A 23,124-nucleotide genomic window follows, 5' to 3' on the forward strand; every position below is an offset into this window, starting at 1 on the left:
GCGGTAAATTCATCTTTTCGGTTGAAAAACTACCTATTTTGTAGAAAAGTCGTGTTTTTTGTTTTGTTTTGTTTTGCTAAAACATTTACTTTTTAACTAAAAGTATTACTATTAGATTTTTAATGTAAAATGTATCATTTTTTAGTTGAAAACTGAACTACTTAGTTGAAAATTTGGCTTTTTCGATAAAAAAAAATTAATATTCTTAGTTAAAAATTTAATTATTTGGTTAAAAAATAATCTACATTTTAGAAAAGTCACCAATTTTGTGTCTGAGCCATTTTTTAGAAGATTCGTGTTTCTTTAGAAGAGGTAAGAATTGAATTGAAATTTCGTCTTTTTGCTGAGGATTCGATTATTTGGTTGAAAACTGTTTTTTTTTTTAAATTTATTTTTAACTGAAAATTTCATTTTATATTATTATATTCTCATGCAATTTTGGAAACAAATTTTCATCACGGATTGGAAAAACAATTTGATTTGGTTTTTTATCAAATTAGTTTTTGTTAAATTTTGGATAAGAAAGAAAAACTGACAGGAAAAAAGACAAAGCAATAAGGCAGAAAAACTTTGTCTAATCATATTTATTTGTTCACGTAGAACCAGTGATCGCTACACGCTTAAATACAAGATTTCTATTACAGAAAAAGAGAATATACGAAACTTAGTAATGTACATACTATTGATTGATCTTTTTAAATAGAATATATATAATCTTAATCGATTACATCTTTCGACGACGGGTAGCGTTAATATATTAATTTTTATAACGCGGCTCGCTCCCGATAATTTCAAGAACGATAAATCGCGCCTGCTCGTGGAGCGTTGGCAAAAGTACAAAAAAGGGAAAGGACCGGTATTTTTTACTATACAAGAATAATCCGCGACGAAAAAAAAAAAAAAAAGAAAAAAAAAAACACTATCGATCAAATTTCCTCAGAAATAACGTCCTATTGTACAAGTCGACGAAATAATACTTTTAATGGGATATTACAAACTACAGTAATCATCCTCACTTTTTCCTTTCACTCACACATACTCACGAAACCTTGCGAGATTCACACCTTGTACGATAATGGCTACCATAGCAAACTTATAACAATTGCTGTGATGTAAAACGTAAAACAGCAGTGAAACGTGAGTACGTTAAATAACTAATAATTGTCATGCGGTATGCACTGTGTCCAACTTAAAAGAATCCGAGGTCAAAACTCCTCCTTCATTTCTTTGCAAAAGGCCCGGTATTTATTCACAAAACTAAATCTTTTTCGATTTAAGAGTAAAAATAAAAGCTCAATTGGAATTTCTATTTTGTACAAATAAATAAAAATAAAGAATAGGAAAGATGAATCCTTCTCTTTTAAAATGTAAAACTGGTAAATATCGGGCCGAAAAACGAAGGACGACACAGGCTGTCAACGAAATATCTTACATATTTATACAATTCAAAAAATCTTCATCTTTGGTAGCAACTACTAAATAAATATTATCGCATAGAGTATATTCGCTTTTGTCGAGTCCGATTTAAGTATTTATCAAGCTTGAATTCACTTGAGGACTCGCTCCGAAGATTGCCAATACAAATGCGCTTCGAGACTTCAATCTTTTTAGAGTATGAAGTACAATATGCGGAGATTCAAGGGTTTCATTATTATCCTAAGTATTGTGTCATGCAGTGATTGTGCGTTTACTGTGTATATATACAATCTTTGATACTTGTCGATTCCCAAGAGAAAAATTTCTCTCATTTACATCAAGTCAATTACTTTTTCTCTAGACTATCGACGGGAATTTTCCACTAAATACCACATAAAACGAAAATTTATAAGGATATGGAAGGTTCTTTTGCCCCGATCGATACGTGCTAGTTTACCCTAATTGATAAAAATTCTAGCTACTTATCTTTTGTGCCTATAAAACATAGGTAGCCTCTAAACTGTTTTCCTATGGCTTAAAATCGTCGTGAAAAAATAAAGAGAAAAATAAAATGAAAGAGAAACTAAAAATATCTTCAAAATTGAAGAGTAAAATCGGTTTTAAGCCATGATGGTCCAAAAATTCGTAGGTTAAATAAACCTAGTTAACAAAAGAGATTTCTGCGCCAAGGAAACAAAAGTATCAATCATTCTTCAAAAGCCTGTAAATATGAACTTGAAGAAATTGATTAAATTCATGACGTCCCTCTAATGAAAATTCTGACTTTGTGAACTCAGAAATTAATGAATCCAGAGCGAGTCCCAGTGGAATATTCTCTTTGAGGAAGAGACTCTTCTTTTGAGTTTTGAATTTTCTTCTTCGTTCAACAGGAGGAGCTTTTGAGTTCTCCGATATCGGCGATATTTTGAAGAAGAGATGAAGCTTCACTATTGGGTTGAGCCTTGGCGTTGTAGCGTTGCTTGAGGGAGGTTAATGCGGACAACAGTCTTGTATTCGACGACAAAAGGCGATTGTTCGCTGCGTCCAGAGCAGCTATTTGCTGTTCCTGCGCATCGATCACGCGCTGTTTGTACGACAGTGCTGCCGACATCTTCTGCTGCTCGCGACGAAGTTCCTCCTCCACAGAGATTAACCTAAGATAAAAAAATGTAATATTTAATTACGAGGAAAATATTGCAGTCTGCAAAGAAAATTCAATACGAGGCCTATTGGGTTACGGTAGACTCTTACAAAGCGCCTTCTCTCGCAAAGTGCCTCTCGCCTTGAGCGTGGCATTAAATTCGCATGTGCGAAACGATATTCAAATAATCGTCCAATGCGTCAACGAGATATTTTCCGCCAAGCCTCGGGGGTGTGGTTTAACTAAGCGGGCACTTAGTGAGGATCCCTGTCCCGAGCGCCAGGTACTTTGTGAGAGTCTACTGTATAAAGTGGCAAATTAATTTATACAGGGCTTTCAATTTTAAGCTTCGCAGGGAATGGGACTCAAATTGAAAGGAAGCAGAAAGAAAGTTTCAACTGGAAAAATATAGAATAAATAAAAGGAAGCAGCATTTTGTGCAAATTATTCATTAGAGGATCTGCAGCCATTTTTTTTAGTTATTGAGGATTGACATTTTTGTAGTTGAAAATGTAGAAAGGAATATTAATTATATTTTATTTTAGAGTGCTGGGATTAACTCATTAGAAAAAGATACTTACTGCTCAAATAAAATTTAAATCTTATTAACAAATGTTGTTTGGTTTTAATAATTTTACAACTACGCTATCCTTATTAGGGTGTCCAATAACATTTTCCGTTTTTAAATTTTGCAAACTACCCTCTATATTTCTTCCTTTCAGTAAAAACATATTGTACGATCTCTTGCGCTAGATCTCGTGCGTACGATATCGTGCGCAAGGTCTCGTGTGCACGATCTCTTCCTGAAGCAGATGCCAGGACGAGTCATTCATGGTGCCCGCTGGTCCCGGAAACCGAGAAAACTGGGAATTTTCTGACCGGGAATTTATTTCTTGACCGGGGATTTTACAAATTTTCAGAAGAAAAATCTGCCCAACTTCGACTTCAACAGTTTTTAAAATAATTAGTTGAATTTATATATTTTTCAATTTTATCATTCAGTTTACAATGCGTAATTCCAAAATCTTTTGGTTTAAAAATGCTTCATTTTAGATGTTTACTTTTAAGCGTATATTTTTAATTTAAGGAATTTTAAAGTTCTGAAAAGTTACACAATTAAAAATTAAAAGCGTTTGAAGTTGAAAACTTTTGATAAAAAACAGTATTATTTTATTAACTGTAAATATAAATTAATGAATAAATAATTTTTTAAATGTATCTGCACTTTAAGTTTTAAAAACTGAACAATAATTTGTTTGACAAAACGATTCTAATTTCGATCAAAGTTTAAGAATTTCTAGATTGTCACTATGTTCTACATTATTTGAGCATAAATTATTCACTTTTCAACCCACTTAATTTGAAATTTTCTAGTTTAGAAGAAGAATAAGTACTTAATATGTAGCCATATTTCACTGTTCACTCAAGACGGGTAAATTGAAACCATATAATTAAAAGTAAACAATTTGAAATTGAATTGTTTTACATAAAAAGCTTTGAATCTCTAGAATTTCGAGGAGCTTTTAAACTGTTACCGTTACAATTTTTATTGTTCTATTTAAAAAATGCTTCATTTCTAAGCGAAATTTTTAAATTTTTTATTTGGAAATAATAATGGAACACTTATTATTTGTAGAAAAGATTTTAGTAATTTTCAGAGATATTTAGAAGTTTCGAAAAGATTCCAAATGCATAGAGACTACGAAAGCACTGCTTTTTTTGTTTTTTTTTTTTGCTTTTGATTTTTTTTTTCTTTTGGTTTTCTTTTGGAGCCTTTCACAATTCTTAAGAAGCTTCTAAATTTGTTGTTTAAAATCTGCAAAAATCTACATTTTGTTTTAAATTAGGTTGTGGGTATTTGCCCCGAAATTTCGGTACGAAGAGTCGAATTTTGTCGGTACACACACTTCGTTTACATTATTTCATATCATCTTAAGTTATAAATTAATTTATAAATCCAATTGAAATCCAAATTAAATTATAAGTCCAAATTTAAAGGTAATTTGTTTGAATTCGCTGGATTTTCTAGAAGTTTTATGGCAAATTTAATTAATCTGGAAAGTTATTTAGAAGTTCTGACAAAATTTCAAAAATGTTTTTATATTTGAAAAAATTGAAAACAACTTCTAAGTTTCTCAAGATTATGAAATGAAATTTTAATGATTTTCAAGGATGATTAAGCTATTTAGAATGCAAATCATTCAACTTCTAATTTAAAAACTTTTAAGTTGAAAAAATTTAATTTTTAAATTTATAATGTTTCTAGTCTAAAATAACTTAATAATATAATTTTGAAAAGTTTTAAAGTTCATTAATTGATTCTTCTATTTAGATTATTGAAAATGTAAACGTCGATATATATTTTTGGAACATAATCTAAATTTTTGAACTCTGTAATTTATGAATGTTAACAATTCTGAATTTTGCAGTTTATCTACATTTCATTTGAAACTTTTCAATTGAAAAATGTTAGTACCTTTCAGTTTATACGTGTAAATTATTGGGCATTTGATTACAAAATTTTTGAATTAAAAAACTTTTAAACTTCAATTTTAAAAGTTAAAAATTCAAGATTTCCACTTTGAATGCTTTAATTGGTTGTTTATTTTTTATTACTTTAATTGGAAAAATGTTTAGAATAGAGTTTGATTTTTTTATTTTATTGACCGGGAAAAATGTTTACAAACCGGGAAATTACCGGGAATTTTTTCTTAGATTAAAACGGTCACCCTGATCATGGATCGCTCAAAAATATAGATTGAATAGCAACGCTCTAAAATTTCAGAATCGTAATTATGCTTTGTATGGTTTATAAATAATAAACCTATGCATAGTAGGAAGTAAAAAACTGTCTCTGTACGTAATGAATGTATGATGCGTGTACGACGTGAGGAGATAATTAAAACGAGCAAATTGGAAGAATGGATTTAATTGGTAAAAGCGATGAATACCAGATCGTTTCTTTTCTTAAAAATGAAGCGTTTCGGAGGGGTTGGCGCGTGACTTGATAATAAATCAAAGGTATCAACGAACGGCATAAAAATGGTGTAATACGTAACAAAAAGCTTAGAAATATAGTTGACTCTTACACCAAGATCCAGATCAAGCCAGAGTATACCAAATGCAGCGGATAGAATGCACAGGAACACACAATCAATTAAACATACATATTAGATTAAGTCTCGATGCAATAAAGAGAGAGTAATTAGTTCCAGCAATCCGATTTATTAAAATAGCCGAGTCGAAAATAATCAAAGAAGGACCGAATTCTTTACTTGAATACTAGATGCAATTAGTTATTGAATTTGTATAGATTAAAAGCCTCTGGGCTAATTTTTATTTGGTAATCTTAATTTTAATTAGTAAAAAAAAGTCTACACTTAGAGTGTAGCGTAAGATACAAATTTTAGAAAATGAAAGACCTTGTGGTCGTATTCTTGTCCTTTTTAACTAAAAAGAAACTATGTAAAATTGTCCAGAGAAACCGAAGAACCATGTTTTTCTTGATTTACTTCCAAATTATTCGGTTTCTTGAAATAGTTTCAATAGAAGTTGTATGATTTTTTTCTATTTTCGACAATTTATTTTCAAAGGCGTATGGAAAAATTGAATCATTTTTACAGAAAAATACAAATAAATACAATAAGCACAACAAAGAATTTTTTGGTTTCTAGTAGAATTATTTTGGTAATTTTCAACAATTTTTCACGATTTTTTTATATAGAAAATTACAAAATTAATTAAACTACAAACTAAACTAAATACTTGATCCAAATAATTAAGAAAAGTCATAATTTTTCTGACGAAAATATATTTTAAAAATATACAAAAAACAAATAAAAAACAAAAAGCAATAGAAAATTAGAAAAATAATCATACTAAAAACTAAAAGCTTTTGCTAAAATTAGAACACTTGCCCAATTTTACAAGTAATTAGAAATTTTGACAAAAAAACACACACAATTTTGCGTTATTGTATTTGTTGGTTATTTGTTGTATTTTATTGTAGTTTTAATACTTTGCAGTAAAATATAAAATAATTTAAAAACAATATTTTTAATAAAATAATGTTATAACTTACAAAAAAAATGTGTTTGATCAATGATCTTTGCAATTGAATTTTTTCTTACTATCGCATTTTAAAAAATGTTGGAAAATAATTTAATTTTAACAGTTGATGGGTTGATGGTACATTTAAAGATTATTAACGTGTTCAGAAATTAAATCACAAAAAATATTGTTAAAATAATCACTTTTTTTAAGTTTTATACTTTTTTCATGAAAAATAATATTTTTTCTCTAAGATGACATAACTGATAATATAATTCCAATTCTTAAAATAATAGAAAACTTTTATTTTTCAGAGACCTGATTTTTGTGACAACTGCCTTAAGTTAAACTTAATTTTTTCCATTTTTATGAATTTTTTAATTCAAATATTTGTCATTCCAGTACGAAAAAAAACAAATATTAAAAACTACAATAAAATAAAACAATATTTTAAAAAACACAAAAAGTAACAAGTTAATCCAAATAATAGACAAAAGTTCTAATTTCTTGTCATTTTTGTTGTAATTGACTATATTTATTTATATTTTCCTGTAATAATGATTATAGTTTTCCGTACTTTATGGAAACAAATTTTCATCATGGACTAAAGATAAATTTAATTTTGTGTTAAAAAAAAATACTTTTTGTTGAATTTTGGATTATAAACAAAAACTAGAATTCCTGAGACAAATTTTCTTTGATCGTAATCAAACTTTACACAGTTTCTTTTTAGGTAAAAAGGAAAAGACTAGAACTCCAGGGTATTTTATTTTCTGAAATTTGAATTTTATGTCGAGACTCTCGACTAAATATAGGAGAAAGGGCCGAGATTTAAGGCTTGATTATTTTCTCACCGATATTAATTTGGATTAAGTAATTCATTCATTAAAGAGAAGCTCAGTTTTTTCGAGAAGTTTCAACTCCATGACGTCAGGACCTGAATTGAACAAAATCAGGATCAGGAAATGGAGAATTATGTCGCGATGAGTGAAAATAATAGAAACGATACTGATCGCGGCGGATGATTACATTCAGGCAAGATTCGGATGACTAGGGTAAGAGCACCAATTCTTGACACCTTATCCCAATTATTGGCATTCCAAAAACTAAAATGAATTTATTTTATCATATTTTTTTCTAAACGTTGATTTTTGAAGATTTAAAAAAAAAAGGTTTGGGAGTATTTTGAAAGGTTTAAAAAGAATCAAATATTTAATTTAAATTCCAAACATTTTTAACTTCAGAAGATTTCAAAAGATTTCCGAAATGATTAAAAAAGAATCTGGAAAATTTTAGAGCAGCTTTTTCAAATTGTAAGAAAAATTGGAACTATTTTTTTAAATATTTAGAAGATTGAAAAGTTTTTGAAATATCACAAAAATTTATGAAAGAAAATTTCCAAAAAATGTGGATTTTTTGAAAATTTGGAAAATAATTTTGAAAAATTTCAAGAAATTAAAAAAATGTCTAGATTTCTAGAAAAACTGTATGATTTTTTTTTTTGGAAAATTAGTTGTAAGAGAATATTTAAAAATAGTTTCAAAATTTCCGAAAAATAATCTAGAAGATTTTTAAGCAATTTTTTAAAATTTGCAGAATAAAAAAAAAGTTGAATCATTTTAAAACAAAATATAGAATTTTAAAGATTTGGGACAACAAATTTAGAAGCATTTAAAGGACTCTAAAATGCTGCAAAATAACAAAACAAAAATTTGGACGGTTCCTTAGAAATTTTAAAGGATTTCTTATTTTGAAAACTTAATTTTAAGAGAATATTTAAAAAGATTTCAAACTATTTTGAAATATTTTATTGATAGAATTTTTGTAAGGTTTTAAGAGGATGAAAGATTTCTAAAGATTCATAGGAAAATTTAAAGTGATTTTTATTTAAGAAAAGAATCTCCAAGATTATAAGTGAATTTTCTTTATTTTTGCAGTATTTTTTTAAATTTTAAGAAAAATGCGACTTTCTAAAAATGTAATTTAGAAATTAAGAAATAATTTAATGATAAAATAATTTAATTGTCTGACTTAAATTGTATAATTTGCAATAATTTCAAAATACAATTTTGAAAGGTAGGAATAAGATAGGAAGCCATTTTATAAAGATTCTTGAAAAAATTAAAAATCTTTTTTTTTTTCGAAAAATTAATTTTTAAAAGAAAGTTAGAAAGATTTCAAGACATTTAAAAAAATTTTAAACATGGAACGACTAAAAAATCTCGCAAAAATAATTTTACAATGTTGGATACTTTATAACGCCGAAAAAAAATTATCGAAGATTTTATAGCCATTTTTTTTAATGCTAGAAAATTATTTAAAAATTTAAGAATATTTCGAGTCAATTTAAAATTCCTAAATATCTTTAAATCCTGTATAATAAAGAAAAATTCTTCAACATTTTCTACATTTTTTCCAAAATAGTACATGAAATCATGAAAAATCTTTTAGAATTTTCCTTAAGAACCTTAGAAATATATTTATATAACCTTAAAAACAAACTGATGATACTTTTCTAAAATATAATTTGAGTCCGAATTGAAGTGTTCAAAAATGTTAAGAAATAAATAGTTAAACGAAATTTTTATTTTCAATTGAAAAATATTTTCTCTCTAAAATCTGTCAGCTCGCACAGTAGCGATTCGTCTTCATATATGAAAGATTACGTTTCGATTCTCACAGCATTCACTTTTTTTCATATATTAAATTATGAAATTTAAAGTAAGATTGTATCTACAAAATTAGACAAAGGTGCCAACAATTGGGGGAAGGGGATTAAAAATTAGTGCTCTAGCTCTGTAGCGCCTAGGCAAGAAAGATAATGACGGTGATGATGATATACCTGGAGATGATGCTCTTCATTTTGGTATCAGGTGCTATTCCGTCTAAGTCGGTATCATCAGTCGTAGCCAATCGCGCTCGGAGGCGATCTACGTTGTTCTGTAGCCTTTCAATTTCCACCTCGTACTGGAAATGATAGAAAGTAATAGTGTGTTAGCTACAAAGTATCAGCCAAATCCACCCTGGCTGACAACTTTTAGATTTAGATTATGAAGATGCTCGTCAGAAATTTAGTTTTGTTATTCACAGCTTGTTACTTCAGCTTTTTATTATATGTATTGTCAACCAAATGATTGAGAGGATGTTTTGTACACAGACTCAGTAACATTCTTCACAAAGAACAGACTTCGCAGGCCAGAATGATCTCAAAAGAGGGAAAATAGGGTAATTTTTCACAAAAATAGGGCAATACATTCTTTTAAATCAAATTATCATAAAGGTATCATATTACATTCAATAGGGTACGCTTTAAATTCGAATTTTCAACCTAAAAGTTGAATTCTTAACGGAAAATATAATAGTTGAATTTCGAACTAAAAAAAGACCAATTTTAAACTAAATAGTTGCATTTTAAACTAAAAAGGGATAATTTGCAAACAGGGATAAAAATTTTTTTGAACTAAATTGTTAAATTTTCAACAACAAAAGTTTATGTTCAGTCAAGAAAGATGAATTTTCTAAAAAAAAGATGAATTTTCAATCTAAAAAAAGTGAATTGTCAACGCAAAATATAATAAATAGTTGATATTTTAATCAAGAATTATTTCAACTTTCAATCACAAAAACCGCTCATGTCAAACAAAAAAGACAATTTTTCAACAGAATACATAAATTGAAAAAAAATAGTTACATTTTCAGTGAACAACATCAATTTTTAACAAATTAATTCACCTTTTAATTAAATTGATGAATTTCCAGCCACAAAAGGTAAATTCTCAATGAAAAATATAATTGCTAATATTTCTATCAAAAGGAAGTTTAAGTTCAAATAAAAAAATGTTGAATTGAATCAAAACCAACGAATTTTCAACAAAGCAGTTGAATCCACAATCAACAAAAATTAATTTTTAATCAAATATTTGAATTTCAACACAAAGAACGAATTTTTAATGAAATATGTATAATAAATAAATATAAATATAAATATATTTCTACTTTGATAGAACAACAAGAGTTGAATTTTCAACAGAGTAAAAGTTTTCAGTAAAGTAAGACGAAAATGGCAACCAAATTGTGAAATTTCTAGTTGGAAAAATGAATTTTCTAATGAAATAGTTGAATTTTTAACTCAAACATATGAATTTTCAACAAAGAAGTTAATTTGCAATCAAATAAACGAATTTTAAGAAAGGATATAAACATTCAATCGAAGACGAAGAATTAAATAATAATAATAATAATTCTCTACAAAAAATATAATAGTTGATATTTCAACCAAAAAATATTTTATTTTAAATCGAAAACATTGGAATTCAACCCAGAAAAGACGATTTTTCAAACAAATAGTTGAATTTCCGATTACAACAAATTAATTTACAGCAGTTGCATTTTTAAATTTAAAAAAAAAATTAATTTTCAACATAGAAAATTAATTTCCTACCAAAAAGACGAATTTTCAACTAAAACGATTAATCTTCAGCAACAAAAAAAATCGAGAAAAAGAGTTCACAATTGAACCAGAAGATGTTTTTTAATCGAGAAATTTGATTTTCGAAAAATTCAAGACAGAAAATATTATTTTTTAACAAAAAATTTAATTTTCTATCAACTAGTTAAAGTTTAATAAAAACCCATTATTATTCAAACAAATACCATAATTTTAACGACAAATATGAATTTTAAACCACAGTTAATTTCTAAACACACATTTGAATTTTATATCAAATTATTGAATTTTTAAGGCAAACAGGTGTTTTTTCTACTCAACAGTTTAATTTCAAACCGGAAAATATGATTTTTCAACTAAAATTATGAATTTCCAGCAAAAAAAAATAATTTTCTTAAAAGTACATAAACTTTAAAACAAGCACTCAATTTTTCAACCAAAAAGATTATATTCAAAAATTTTAAAAGCAGTTGAATTCAACCAAGAAATACGATTTTTCAACTAAATAGTTCAATCCTTAATCAAGACAGATTAATTTTTAACCACTTTGATTTTTAACTAAAAAGGATGAATTTTCAACAAAGAAGATTAATTAGTTTAGTTTTTAAAAAGACACTTAAATTTGCAACCTAATAGTACCATTTTTATCCAAAAGAGATGAATTCTCAAGGAAAACTATAATAATTGACATTTTAACCAAAAAATAAATTAAAAGCAATTGAATTCAAATAAATAAATGCGAATTTTCAACTAAATAGTTTAATCCTTAATAAAGATAAATTAATTAATAACCAGGCAGTTTCAATTTTAATTAAAAAGGATGAATTTTTAATTATGAAGATTAATTTTCTATAAAAAAAAGACAAAAAATGTTATAATTACTAAAGACAGTAACATTTTAAACCAAATAGTTAAATTTTCAATCAAGTAGGGTGACTTTTCTATCCAAAAACAGGAATGTTCAGTAAAAAAAAGTTGAATTTTCGATAAAAAAAAGATGAATTTTGAACAAAATGGTTTACTTTTCGATAAAATACTTAAATTTGTAACCAAATAGTGCCATTTTATCCAAAAAAGATTAATAATTCTCAACGAAAAATATAATAATTGATATTGGAACCGAAAAGATTCTATTTTAGATAAAAAAAACCATATAATTCAAATCAAAATTTGAATTTCCAATGAAATAGTTCAATCCCGAATAAAGGCAAATTAATTCATAATCAGACAGTTTACTTTTTAACTAAAAAGGATAAATTTTCATTCATCAAGATTAATTTTCTATAAAAAATAGACAAAAAATTATTAAAATTACTAAAGACAGTAACATTTTCAACCAAAAAATTGAATTTTCAAACCCAAAAAACGGATTTTTCAAAAGAGAATGAATTTTCAATCGAGAAGGATAACTTTTCTACCAAAAAAGATGTAGTTTCAATCAAAAACGCGAATTTTCGATAAAAAAGGATGACTTTATAAGAAAATAGTTTAGTTTAAAAAAAAAAGAAACACTTACATCTGCAACCAAATAGTACCATTTTTATATAAAAGAGATGAATTCCCAACAATTGATGTTTTAACCAAAAAAAGTGATATTTTAAATAAAAAAACAATTGAATTCAAATAAAAAATGCTACTTTTCATTTAAATAGTCCAATCCTGAATCAAAACAAATTAATTCATAATCAGACAGTTTACTTTTTAACTAAAAAGGATGAATTTTCAATCATGAAGATTCATTTTCTATAAAAAAAAAGACAAAAATGTTAAAATGACTAAAGACTGTAACATTTTCAACCAAATAGTTAGATTTTTAATCAAGTAGTTTGACTTTTCTATCCTAAAACACGAATGCTCAGTAAAAAAAGTTGGATTTCCAATTTAAAAAAAGGATGACTCTTTAACAAAATAGTTTAATTTTCGACAAAACACTTAAATTTGTAACCAAATAATACCATTTCTATCCAAAAGAGATAAATGATGAACCAAAAATAGAATAGTAGACGCTTGATTAAAAAGAAATAAACAAGAAAAGCAAATAACCAAAAAAAAACCAACAATAATTGGATTTTTTATTTGGATTCTATCAATTGAGTTGACATTTAAACGAAAATGGATAAAATGGGGAAAAGTAAAACAAAATAGGACTTCTTGACAAGAGGGAAAAGTATCAAGTCTGAAATAAGGAAGATTTCGAGAAAAAACTAATAGAAATTCTTACTTGATCGATGCTCCGGTGACTGCGGGATTTGCTCCTCCTCGTAGCGCAGTTTTCCTCTTCGCTCGTGTCCGAAAGATCCCTCGTCGAATCGAGAGACAATCGCCTCCTGAGTTTGGTGCAACAAACATTCTGCGTCTGTTCAGCATTCGTCCGATGTCCCGTATTATTCGCCTGTCTCCACTGGTTCTGCCCATTCCTCTGAATCACATTCCTCACATTTTGCTGCGGAGACGGCGAAGGACTAAGATCCACACCTCTTACACACTCAACACCAACCCCACCACCGCCACCACTTTCCCTCTCCCTCTCCCGCTCCCGCTCCCGCTCCTCCGAACTGCTACTTCCTCTTCTTCCCGTCCTCGCGTGATTCGACTCCATGTGATAAACGGGATTCGCGAAAGCTAAAGGTGCCGCGCTCATGATATGAGCGTTCGCATTATTACTACTGAGATCCACTGGACTGGAGCTCTGACTGTAAGCCGCGAAGCTCTGGTAGCCAGAAGAAGCCACATTGCTCAGCTGAGAAATCGAGATTTGCGATCCTTTCTGAGACTTGGATTCCGAGACCTCATCATCCGCGTATCGGAGAAGATCCGAAAGTTCGTCAAGATTCCCATTAGCAGGATTGGAACTCTTCGCATGACTATGATTGTAATTGTTATTCGGCTGATGGTTGATCGAAAGAGTGAGATTCGAGGAAGGATTGACGACAACGTTGGCGTTGACAGTCGTCTTCGAAACATTGTTGTAATTCTGTTGCTGGGTTTGATTCGCATTTTCCTCCTTGTTGTGGAAATGATTCCGGCTCGCTGATCTCGAAACATTGTAGTTGTGATTATAATTATCATCGCTCCGATCATGTAACTCCAGATTCTGTAACCTCGTGATGTTGTGCCTGTGATGCTGGGAAATGTTGTTCGTCTGGTTGCCCTGAGCGTTGGTTAAATTGTAGTTCGAATCCTTCAAGTTGCTGTGACTTTCCGACCTAGTGGGACTTGTTGGATGAGTTTGGCAGTGATTAACGTTAGCGAGACTTGCGCTCGCAGTCAGTCTGTATCCGACTCCAGGGCGATTGGTGATCAAAGGCCTGTGTTGTCTCGTGATCGGAGTTGGTGATCGGGAAACGAAAGCAGGCGGTTCTAGAGGATAGTCGTCAGTGTTTATCTGCAGTTGCAGTTTACCGTTGTTCGGCAAGTAGGCATTTCTCGGTAGAGTTGCCGCCCGGATGACGTTGGGACTCCTGGAACTATTGTGTCCTAGAGTGTTTGTCTGCAAAATTTCATTGCTGTCCCTGATTGTTCCGTTGAGGGTGCTGTGGTTGCTCAAGGTCGACGTGGCGGAAATTGAAAGATTCGAGTTGCTGTTCGCGATCGTCGGGTCGTTGTAGCGAAAGATGTTGTTCTGGAGATTCGGATAGCGATGGAGTGTGGAGACGGGACTTGGGCCGGGTTGGTCCAAGGCTGCGGAGATCTTGTCCAAAATTTCGGGAAGGCGAGAGGGTGGAGAGGATGGAGATGTTGATGTGGTGGCAGCTACACTCTCTCGGAGAAGAGCATGGAGAAGGGAAAGCTGCTTTCCCAAGTCGATGTAGCCATCGAACTCGAGCGAGTTGTGAGCTGATGTATCTTTGGGGAGTGGACTCTGTAAGAAGATCAATTTTTGTAGATTTAAAGTCGCCCCTCTTGGCTTTGATCGTTTTTATTAATGAATCAAGGATAGGACTCTACTCACGCTTATCAACTGCAAGAAATTCTTCATCGATGGAGCTTCCTTTTCGAGGACATCGTTCATGAATTCCATGAAGTTCTCCTTGCCTTGGAACCTCGTGAAGTTTGCGAGAGTCTGCAAGGTTTTCGCCACTAATGTTAGATTCCTCGCCGCCTTCTCATTCGGATATTCTGAAATTAGAAAAGATGCAGAATTTAGAAGAATTTAGAAGAATTTAGTAGAATTTTTATTCTCAAAGTAGACATGGTAACGTTTTTAGCAGGTTTTCAGATGATGAATTTTTTAGGTAGAAAATTAAGGGCATGTGATACTTACTATATTACTCCCCGGCTTTTTTTCCACAAAAATGAAAATTTTTAAAAACTGAATTCGGTGATGCTATAAAATATCATAACGGACGTCCCCGGACTCTTTTTTGAGGGATAATAACAAAAAAAATTTATTTTGCTAAATAAAAACTTTATGCATATGCAATATTTTGAGGTTACGTCGTTTTTCATATCTGCCTTTCCGATAACCTGGAAATTATTTATGAAATAAACTTTTTTTGATTGCCTGCAAATAAGGTTAGTTCCGGGAGATTAGTTACTATGTTTATTTGTAAGTCCCAAGTTTTCGTCCAAAAATATTGTGTAGTTTGGAATTAACGCTCGGGTGAATTGTAACACACATAACCTCGAAATATACACGCACGTTGTTAGCAATATCAAATATTTTTTGATAAAAAAACACAAAAGAAGTGTGCGGGGACGTCCATTAGTATGTTCGCTATCATTTTCCAGATTTTGAAGGCAAAATATTTATTATTCTAGAAAAAAGCCGTGGGAACCTAAAACTGGTAAAATCGACAATTTTCTAAGTATCACATGCCCTTAATCTATTTGTTTAAAAATTCATTTTTTTAGTTAAAAATTTAATTTTTGGTTGAGAATTTGTGAATTTTATTGAAAACTCGTATTTTTGGTAGTAAATTGATCTTTTTGTTTAAACATTCATCCTTTTTAGTTAAAAAATCAACTTTATGCTTGAAAATTCTTCAATTATATTAAAAATTCGTAATTTTTGGTGGAAAATTGAATCTTTTTGTTTCAGAAATCATCCTTTTGGTAGAACATTTAACTTTTTGGTTGAGAATTCTTGCATTTTATCAAAAACTCGTGTTTTTTCGGGTGATAATTAAATTTTTATTTTGAAAATTAATTTTTTTGTTAAAAATTAAACAACTAGGTTCTAAAGTTAAACTACTTTCTTCAAAATTAGGATTTTTTTTATTTATTTCTCAAAAATTCAACTTTTTGGTTAAGAATGTTTAAATTTGGTTAAATATTCGTCTTTTTTGGTGTAAAATTAATCTTTTTAATTAAGAATTCATCTTTTTTAATTAAAAATTAAACTTTTTGGTCGACAATTATTGAATTATATTGAAAACTCTTCTCTCCAGGTAGTAAGTTAATCTTCTTGTTTAAACATTTATCTTTTTTAGTTCAAAATTCAACTTTCTGCTTGAAAATTCTTGAATTATATTTAAAATATGCCTTGTTCGGTCGAAAATTAAATTTTTTGTTTAAAAATTCATCTTTTTAAGTTGAAACATCAACCTTTTGATTAGGATTCTTTTTAATTTTACTGAAAATTCCTCTTTCTGGTAGTAAATTAATGTCTTTGATCAGAAATTCCTATTTTTTAGTTGAAAATTTAACTTTTTTTGGTTGAGAATTTTATTGCAAATTCGTCTTTTTTGGTAGTGAATTAATCTTTTTGTTAAAAATTCAACTTTCTTATTTAAAAATTCAACTTTTTGATTGATCATTCCTGAATTTTATATGTAAAAAATGTTTTTTTTTTAATGAATTAATCTCTACTTTTAAAAATTCTTCTTTTTTATTTAAAAATTCAACTTTTTAGTTGAGGATTCTTGAATTTTGCTTCAAAGTTGGACTTTTTTTGGTAGCAAATTAATCTCTTTATAATTAAAAACACATTTTTTAATTGAAAGTACAACTTTTGGATTGAGAATTCTTGAATTTTGTAAAAAATTTGTTTATCCGGTAGAAAATTATTTTCTTTGGTTTGTAAATTTATCATTGTGGTTAAAATTTGAACTGCTAGATTTTAAAATTGAACTACTTTCTTAAAAATTAAAAAAAATGGTTTCTTTCTGAAAATTTCAACTTTTTGGTTGAGAATCCTTATATTTGATTGCAAATTCGTCTTTTTTGGCAATAAATTAATCTTTAAGTTTAAAAATGTAACAAATCATTTTTAAAGTTAAACTACTTTTTTTGAAAATGACTTTGCTAATTGAAAATTTACCTAGTCCATTTTATGGTCGAAAATGGTTATTTTTTAATTAAAAATTCAACTTTTTGTTAAAATGGAACTATTTTGTTAAAAATTCTTCTTTTTTTGGATAAAAATTAACTTTTTTAATCAAAATTTTTTATTTTATACGTCAACTGTTTTGTGTAGAAAATTCGTAATTTTTTATTAAAACTTAAATAACTTACTAAAATATCAACTATTTTCTAGAAAATTCGTTTTTTTTTAATTTCGAATTACTTTTCTTAATTAAAAATTTAATTATTCAATTTTTGGTTAAAACCTTACCTTTTTAAGCTTAATAATTCAATAACGCCCGGATTAACTGTCACATAAAATTTTATGAGGCACATTTCAAAACTTACTATAAAAATCACTTTTTTATTTTAATTGTTGATTTACTATCAAAGTTTATCATTCAATTCAATTTTTTTTCGTAGGAACTTATTTTTTGTTAAAAAAAAAATCTTATTTTGATTTTGAAAAGTCAACTGGAATCTTTTTCGGATGAAAATTCAACTATTCTTCTGATGAAAAAAAAATAAAATTCATATGTTTTAAGAGAAACTTAATCTTTGTTTTGACAAAAATGCAACTATTTCGTAGAGAATTAAACAATATTGTTACAAAGTCGTCCTGTTAGATTAAAAATTCGTCTTATTGATTTGAAAATTCAATTATTTTCATTAAAATATTTTTATTTCCTATTTTTATCGTCAAAAGTCAACTGAAATATTTTTCAAACCGAAAATTAAACCATTTTTTTTAATTCCTCTTTTTGATTAAAAATTCATTTTTTTTATTAGAAACTTAATTTTTGTATGAAAATGCAAATTTTTGATTAAAATTTTTTGTTTTTGTTTGAGTATTCAACTATTTTGTTTTAAAATTTTAGTTGAATCACTTCGTTAAGAAATCATTTTTTTGTTGTTAAAAATTTATATTTTCAGTTGAAATTGCAGCTAGTTGGGTAAAAGTTAAACTAAATTGTTCAAAAAATTTTCTTTTGTTGAAAGCTTATGTCTTTGTTTGAATATTTAAATGTATAGTGGAAATGGTTTTTTCTTACGGTTTAAAATTAATTTTTAACTGAAAATTGAACTTTTTCATTTTTTAAGATTGATTAGTTGAAAATTCTCCTTTTTTAGTCAAAAAAAATTGATTTTCTTGGTTTAAAATTTCATTTTTGTTAGGAAAAAATGTATCAGTTTCGTGGAAATTACCATGTGTAATATTGAAGAGAGACGGACTGAGAATAGCGGGACAGAGAAATCTGAGGAAGATGGATGCAGAAATTAGGTTGTCCGCGATATCCTCGCGGCCCATTTCCGCCAATCTTTCGCGAAAGATTCGGAAACATTCACGGAGCTCTAGAGGAAAATGGGCGTGACTGGAGAGAATTCTGCTCCAGGCGAGTTCGACTGCGGCTCGAAGATTTTGCTGCTGCTTGTGAAGAGCGGCTACCGAGGCGACCTTCATAGGATCCACCTCGCAATCACCTCCTTCGACGGCGCCACGCACTACAGCCCCTAAGGTCTCTTGAAGATAGCGATCACCAGTTAGCTTCAAATAAGCTTCCATTGCCTTCGTAGCCAATGAGTTCCCTCGAAACGTCAGTCTCTCATCATCTGCAAATTCAACATATTATACTTCAAGTTCAACTACATCCTATCAAATGTTGTCTTTAAATTATTCATGAAAAACAGGTTTCTCTATTCAGGGTGTCTACCCGACGGATGATTTTTAATTCCCGGACAGTTTAAGAACGTTCAGTAGATAAGTAAGTTGATTTATAATCTAATATTCCTATTACTGACATTTTATCCAAATCGAGATCATTCCACAGCTCAATTTGAGCGTGTCCGTGCTAAGTTTCTAGAACATTCTTCATGACGTCACAAAATAATATTGCACAATTGTGAGAAAAGAATTTGCCTAAACAACTTGAAGATTATTTATTATTATAATTACAAATTTCGCACAAACACTTTGAAGGATATATTCTTATTTATATTTTCAAAGTGTTTACGGGAAATGCTGAATTAAAATAATAAATAATCTTGAAGTTGTTTACGCAAATTCTTCTCTCACAATTGCGCAATTTTACTTTGTGACATCATCAAGAGTTTCTAGACTCTTAGCATTTATTACCTCAATTAGTATAGTTATGAGAACATTTTTTTAAGTTTAGACTCAGCTTTCTCCTGGGACTCCCGGTAAATATTCGTTATTTCTCCCAGTTTAGACAAACATTAACTTTCTTTGTGAAACCCACAGTTTATCACATATATTATCTATTGCGGAAATCGATAAAAATCAGCAAGCCTTTTTGCAAGAAATCGATTGACTTTGCATCATATAATAAGTAGGATAAGAACATTTTTGTGTCTAATAAAGGAAAGTAGAGAGATGCGTACTCAGCACTAGCAGTAAATGCACGCGCAAATGGCGCATTGATGTCCCTGGATTTCTATTTCCTAACATGAAAATAGGCAAATCTGACAGTCCATTATTAAACCAATTTTTTAATATAATGTTTTAAATATTTTTGATACAATAATTTTGAATTGCAAGCGCCTGACATAAAAAAATATATAACAACGATTTTGGACAATTTTATTATAAAAAGGAGTTGAATTCTTTCATTTGGAATCGACGCACTAGAACTTAAATAATTTTAATTTTAATTGGAGAATCACAAAACTAGTATGATTTTAGATTAACATTTCGAAAATAGGAAAATGTCAAAACGTTAAAAATGAAATATTTTAAGGTTCGAATAGTGGAAATTGGGTCATTTAAAATGTATATGAATTGAAATCGCATTCTTTATAATTATAAGCTTTCAAAGTTAAGTAATTAAGGATTGGAACCTTTTGAATTTGAATAACTTTAAATTCGAAGCTATTAAAATTTCACAATTTAAATTGAAAACTAAATTGAATCTTTTAAAGTCAAAACTTCTGAACTTATAGAATTTTAAATTATCATTACATAATAAAATTATGATTAAACCTTAAATCTGATTAAATAAATTTTTCTAGAATTAAAAAATAAATTACGCTATTTTAAAAACAAACTTTCAAAATGAATAGTAATTTAAAATAAGAAACATTTCTACTCCGGAAGGTTAAAACTTAAACGAATGAGAACTGCATTTAAAACTTTAAAAAAAGTTAGTCACCAAAAATAGTGATATACAAACTTTTATACTCAAACCCTTTAAAATTTCAAATATTTAAACATTTGAAATGATTTATTTGTTCAAATCTGGAACTACAAATCGGAACAATTTTAAGACCTTAAATTGAAACTTAAAAATTAAAATAAATAATACAAAACAATATTTCTATAAAGTCATTTCAGTTTTTGAAATTCGAAATTGCTTTATATATCTACATCTAAAACTATTAAATTAAAAACTAACTATCAAGGCTTTTGATATGACATTTTCGAATATTTAATAGAGAAATGGTCCTGAACTTTGGAATATTTGATTTTTAAACTACAATATTGTGAAATTTTTAATTCGAAACCTCTCAAAATTAACCTACAAATTAATTCAAGAAAAAACTTTAGCTTTAAGGCCTCAAAGATTAAACTGTTTTAGAATTACACATTCAAAACTGTAATTTCAAATTGAAATTATAGAAATTTTTAAAAAAATTAAAGAAATTTTAATTTTAGAATTTTTAAATTAAAATTGTAGACATTTTAATGGCGATAAACATATTATTAATAAGTATCATATTAAGTAGCATCAAGTGACATTTAAAACGACTGGACAGATTTTTTCATCAACAGATGAGATTTCTGTCAAATGAAAAATCCCAATCATTTTCACCTGTCAAAATTGCACAATTATAAATTTTGCGAGAAATATTGTGAACCTTTAAAGTTTAGTTTTTCAAAAAACTTTGAAAATTATATACTTTCTAATTGGAAACTTTCAAAAATGACACAATGCGCGAATTATTAAATACGGGAAATCTTCCGGTGTAATATTTCTCTCCCGGCTTTTTTAGTAGAAATATTGCATCTTTCTTGGAGAAAAATGTAAATTTGTTGTTGAGAATTCGTATTTTTGGTTTAAGAAGTCAATTGAAATATTTTTGGATGAAAATTCAACTCTTTTTTCAAAATTTGTCTTTTTGAATTAAAAATTCATCTGGTTAAGTAGAATTTTTATTTTTCTTAACCAAAAATGCAAATGTTTGGTTGAAAATTAAAGAATCTTATTAAAAAGTCATACTTTTTCGTTAAAAATTCGACTATTTAGTAAAAAATTAACATATTGTTTACAATTCTTATTTTGGTATTGGAAAGTGAACTGGAAACTTCTTTGGATGAACTTTTTTGTAATTCATCTGTTTTAGAAGATACTTCATCTTTCTTAAGTAAAACGCAACTGTTCAATTGAAAATTCAACTTTTGTTTAAAAGTTTGTCTTTTTAATTTTAAAATTCACCTGCTTTAGCAGAAATTACATCTTTCTTGGATAAAAATGCAACTGTTTGTTTGAAAGTTCAACCATTTTATTTTAAGTCATACTTTTTGGTTGAAAAAGCTGCTATTTTGTTAAAATCCAACTACTTCGTAAATAATTTACTTTTTGTTGTTTAAAAGGTAACTGAAATCCTTTCTGGATGAAAATTTCAATTTAAAAAATTCGAATTAAAAATTCATCTGTTTTAAGAGAAATTCTATGTTTCTTGGATAAAAATTAAACTATTTGATCGAGAATTAAACTATTTTGTTATACAATTATAATTTTTGGTTGAATATTCCACTGTTTTGTTACAAGTTTAACTATTTCATATAAAATTTCATTTTTGCTTACATTTATATTTTAGTGTTGAAAAATGAACTGAAATCTTTTAATAAAAGTTCAACATTTAAAAAAATTATGTTTTTCCTTGAAAAAAATTGTCTTTTTGAACTGAAAAATCAAACTTTTTCGTAAAAACTTATTTTTGGTTACAAAATTCATATATTGATCTTGAAAAGTCAACTGGAATCTTTTTTGGATGAAAATTTAACTATTTTTTTCTATTAGAAATTCCTCTGTTTTAAACAAATTAAATTTTTGGGGATAAAAACGCAATTTAAGAATTTGATTAAAAAAGTATCCTTTTTGATTAATAATTCGTCCTATTGGATAGAAAATTTAATTTTTTAATAGAAAATTCAACAATTTTGTTTAAATTCCACTTTTTGTTTAAAAGTTCTTCTTTTTTGCTTTAGTGGAAAAGTCTATTTTTTCAAATTCCATTTTTAACTGAAAATCTAACATTCCCATTTTTAAGATTGATATTCTTTAGTTGAAATATCTCATTTTTTTGGTAAAAAAGTCATTTTCTTGGATTGAAATTACATTTTTGTTGTTGAAAAATGCATCAGTTTCGTTGGGAATTGATTTTTTGCTGAAAAGTCATATTTGTTATTTGAAAATCAAATTTTTCTAGAAAAAAATCATCTTTTGGCTTAAAGGTTCAACAATTTAGATAAAGTTTCATTCATTTCTTGAGTGAAAAAACTTTATTTGTTGAAAACTATTATGTTAAATTTTAAATTATGTTAAAAATCTAATTATTTCGTTGACAATTCAAGTATTTTGTTAAAAAAACAATCTTTTATGGTAGAAAATACATTTTTTGTTTAAAATAAATTAATAAATTTGAAAATTTTAAATTTCAATTTAAAATACTATTCTATTTCGTCTATAAAAGATTTTAGTTTAAAAGTATTGCAAGATTATAATGCTAGTATTTAAACACAATTATTATTATTATTATTATTATT

The 23,124-nt window shown here is 28.1% G+C and overlaps 1 protein-coding gene across 2 annotated transcripts in view; it reads right to left on the bottom strand.

The window, feature by feature from the left end:
* Window positions 1-569: 569 nt before the first annotated feature.
* The window catches only part of LOC117179372 (probable Ras GTPase-activating protein), a 156,192-nt gene continuing 133,637 nt past the window's right edge, over window positions 570-23,124 (bottom strand). Inside the window, exons 6-10 of one of the 2 annotated variants that reach the window (XM_033371091.1) lie at window positions 18,546-18,950; window positions 15,007-15,173; window positions 13,276-14,916; window positions 9,450-9,574; window positions 570-2,570 (exon numbers count right to left, since the gene is read on the bottom strand). In XM_033371091.1, coding sequence (XP_033226982.1) covers window positions 2,300-2,570; window positions 9,450-9,574; window positions 13,276-14,916; window positions 15,007-15,173; window positions 18,546-18,950 — 2,609 coding nt within the window. In that variant the 3' untranslated portion in view covers window positions 570-2,299. The remainder of the gene's footprint in view (window positions 2,571-9,449; window positions 9,575-13,275; window positions 14,917-15,006; window positions 15,174-18,545; window positions 18,951-23,124) is intronic. The other variant, XM_033371092.1, reaches the window with a different exon arrangement.

Source organism: Belonocnema kinseyi, chromosome 9 (assembly GCF_010883055.1).
Source record: "Belonocnema kinseyi isolate 2016_QV_RU_SX_M_011 chromosome 9, B_treatae_v1, whole genome shotgun sequence".
Taxonomy (NCBI): domain Eukaryota; kingdom Metazoa; phylum Arthropoda; class Insecta; order Hymenoptera; family Cynipidae; genus Belonocnema; species Belonocnema kinseyi.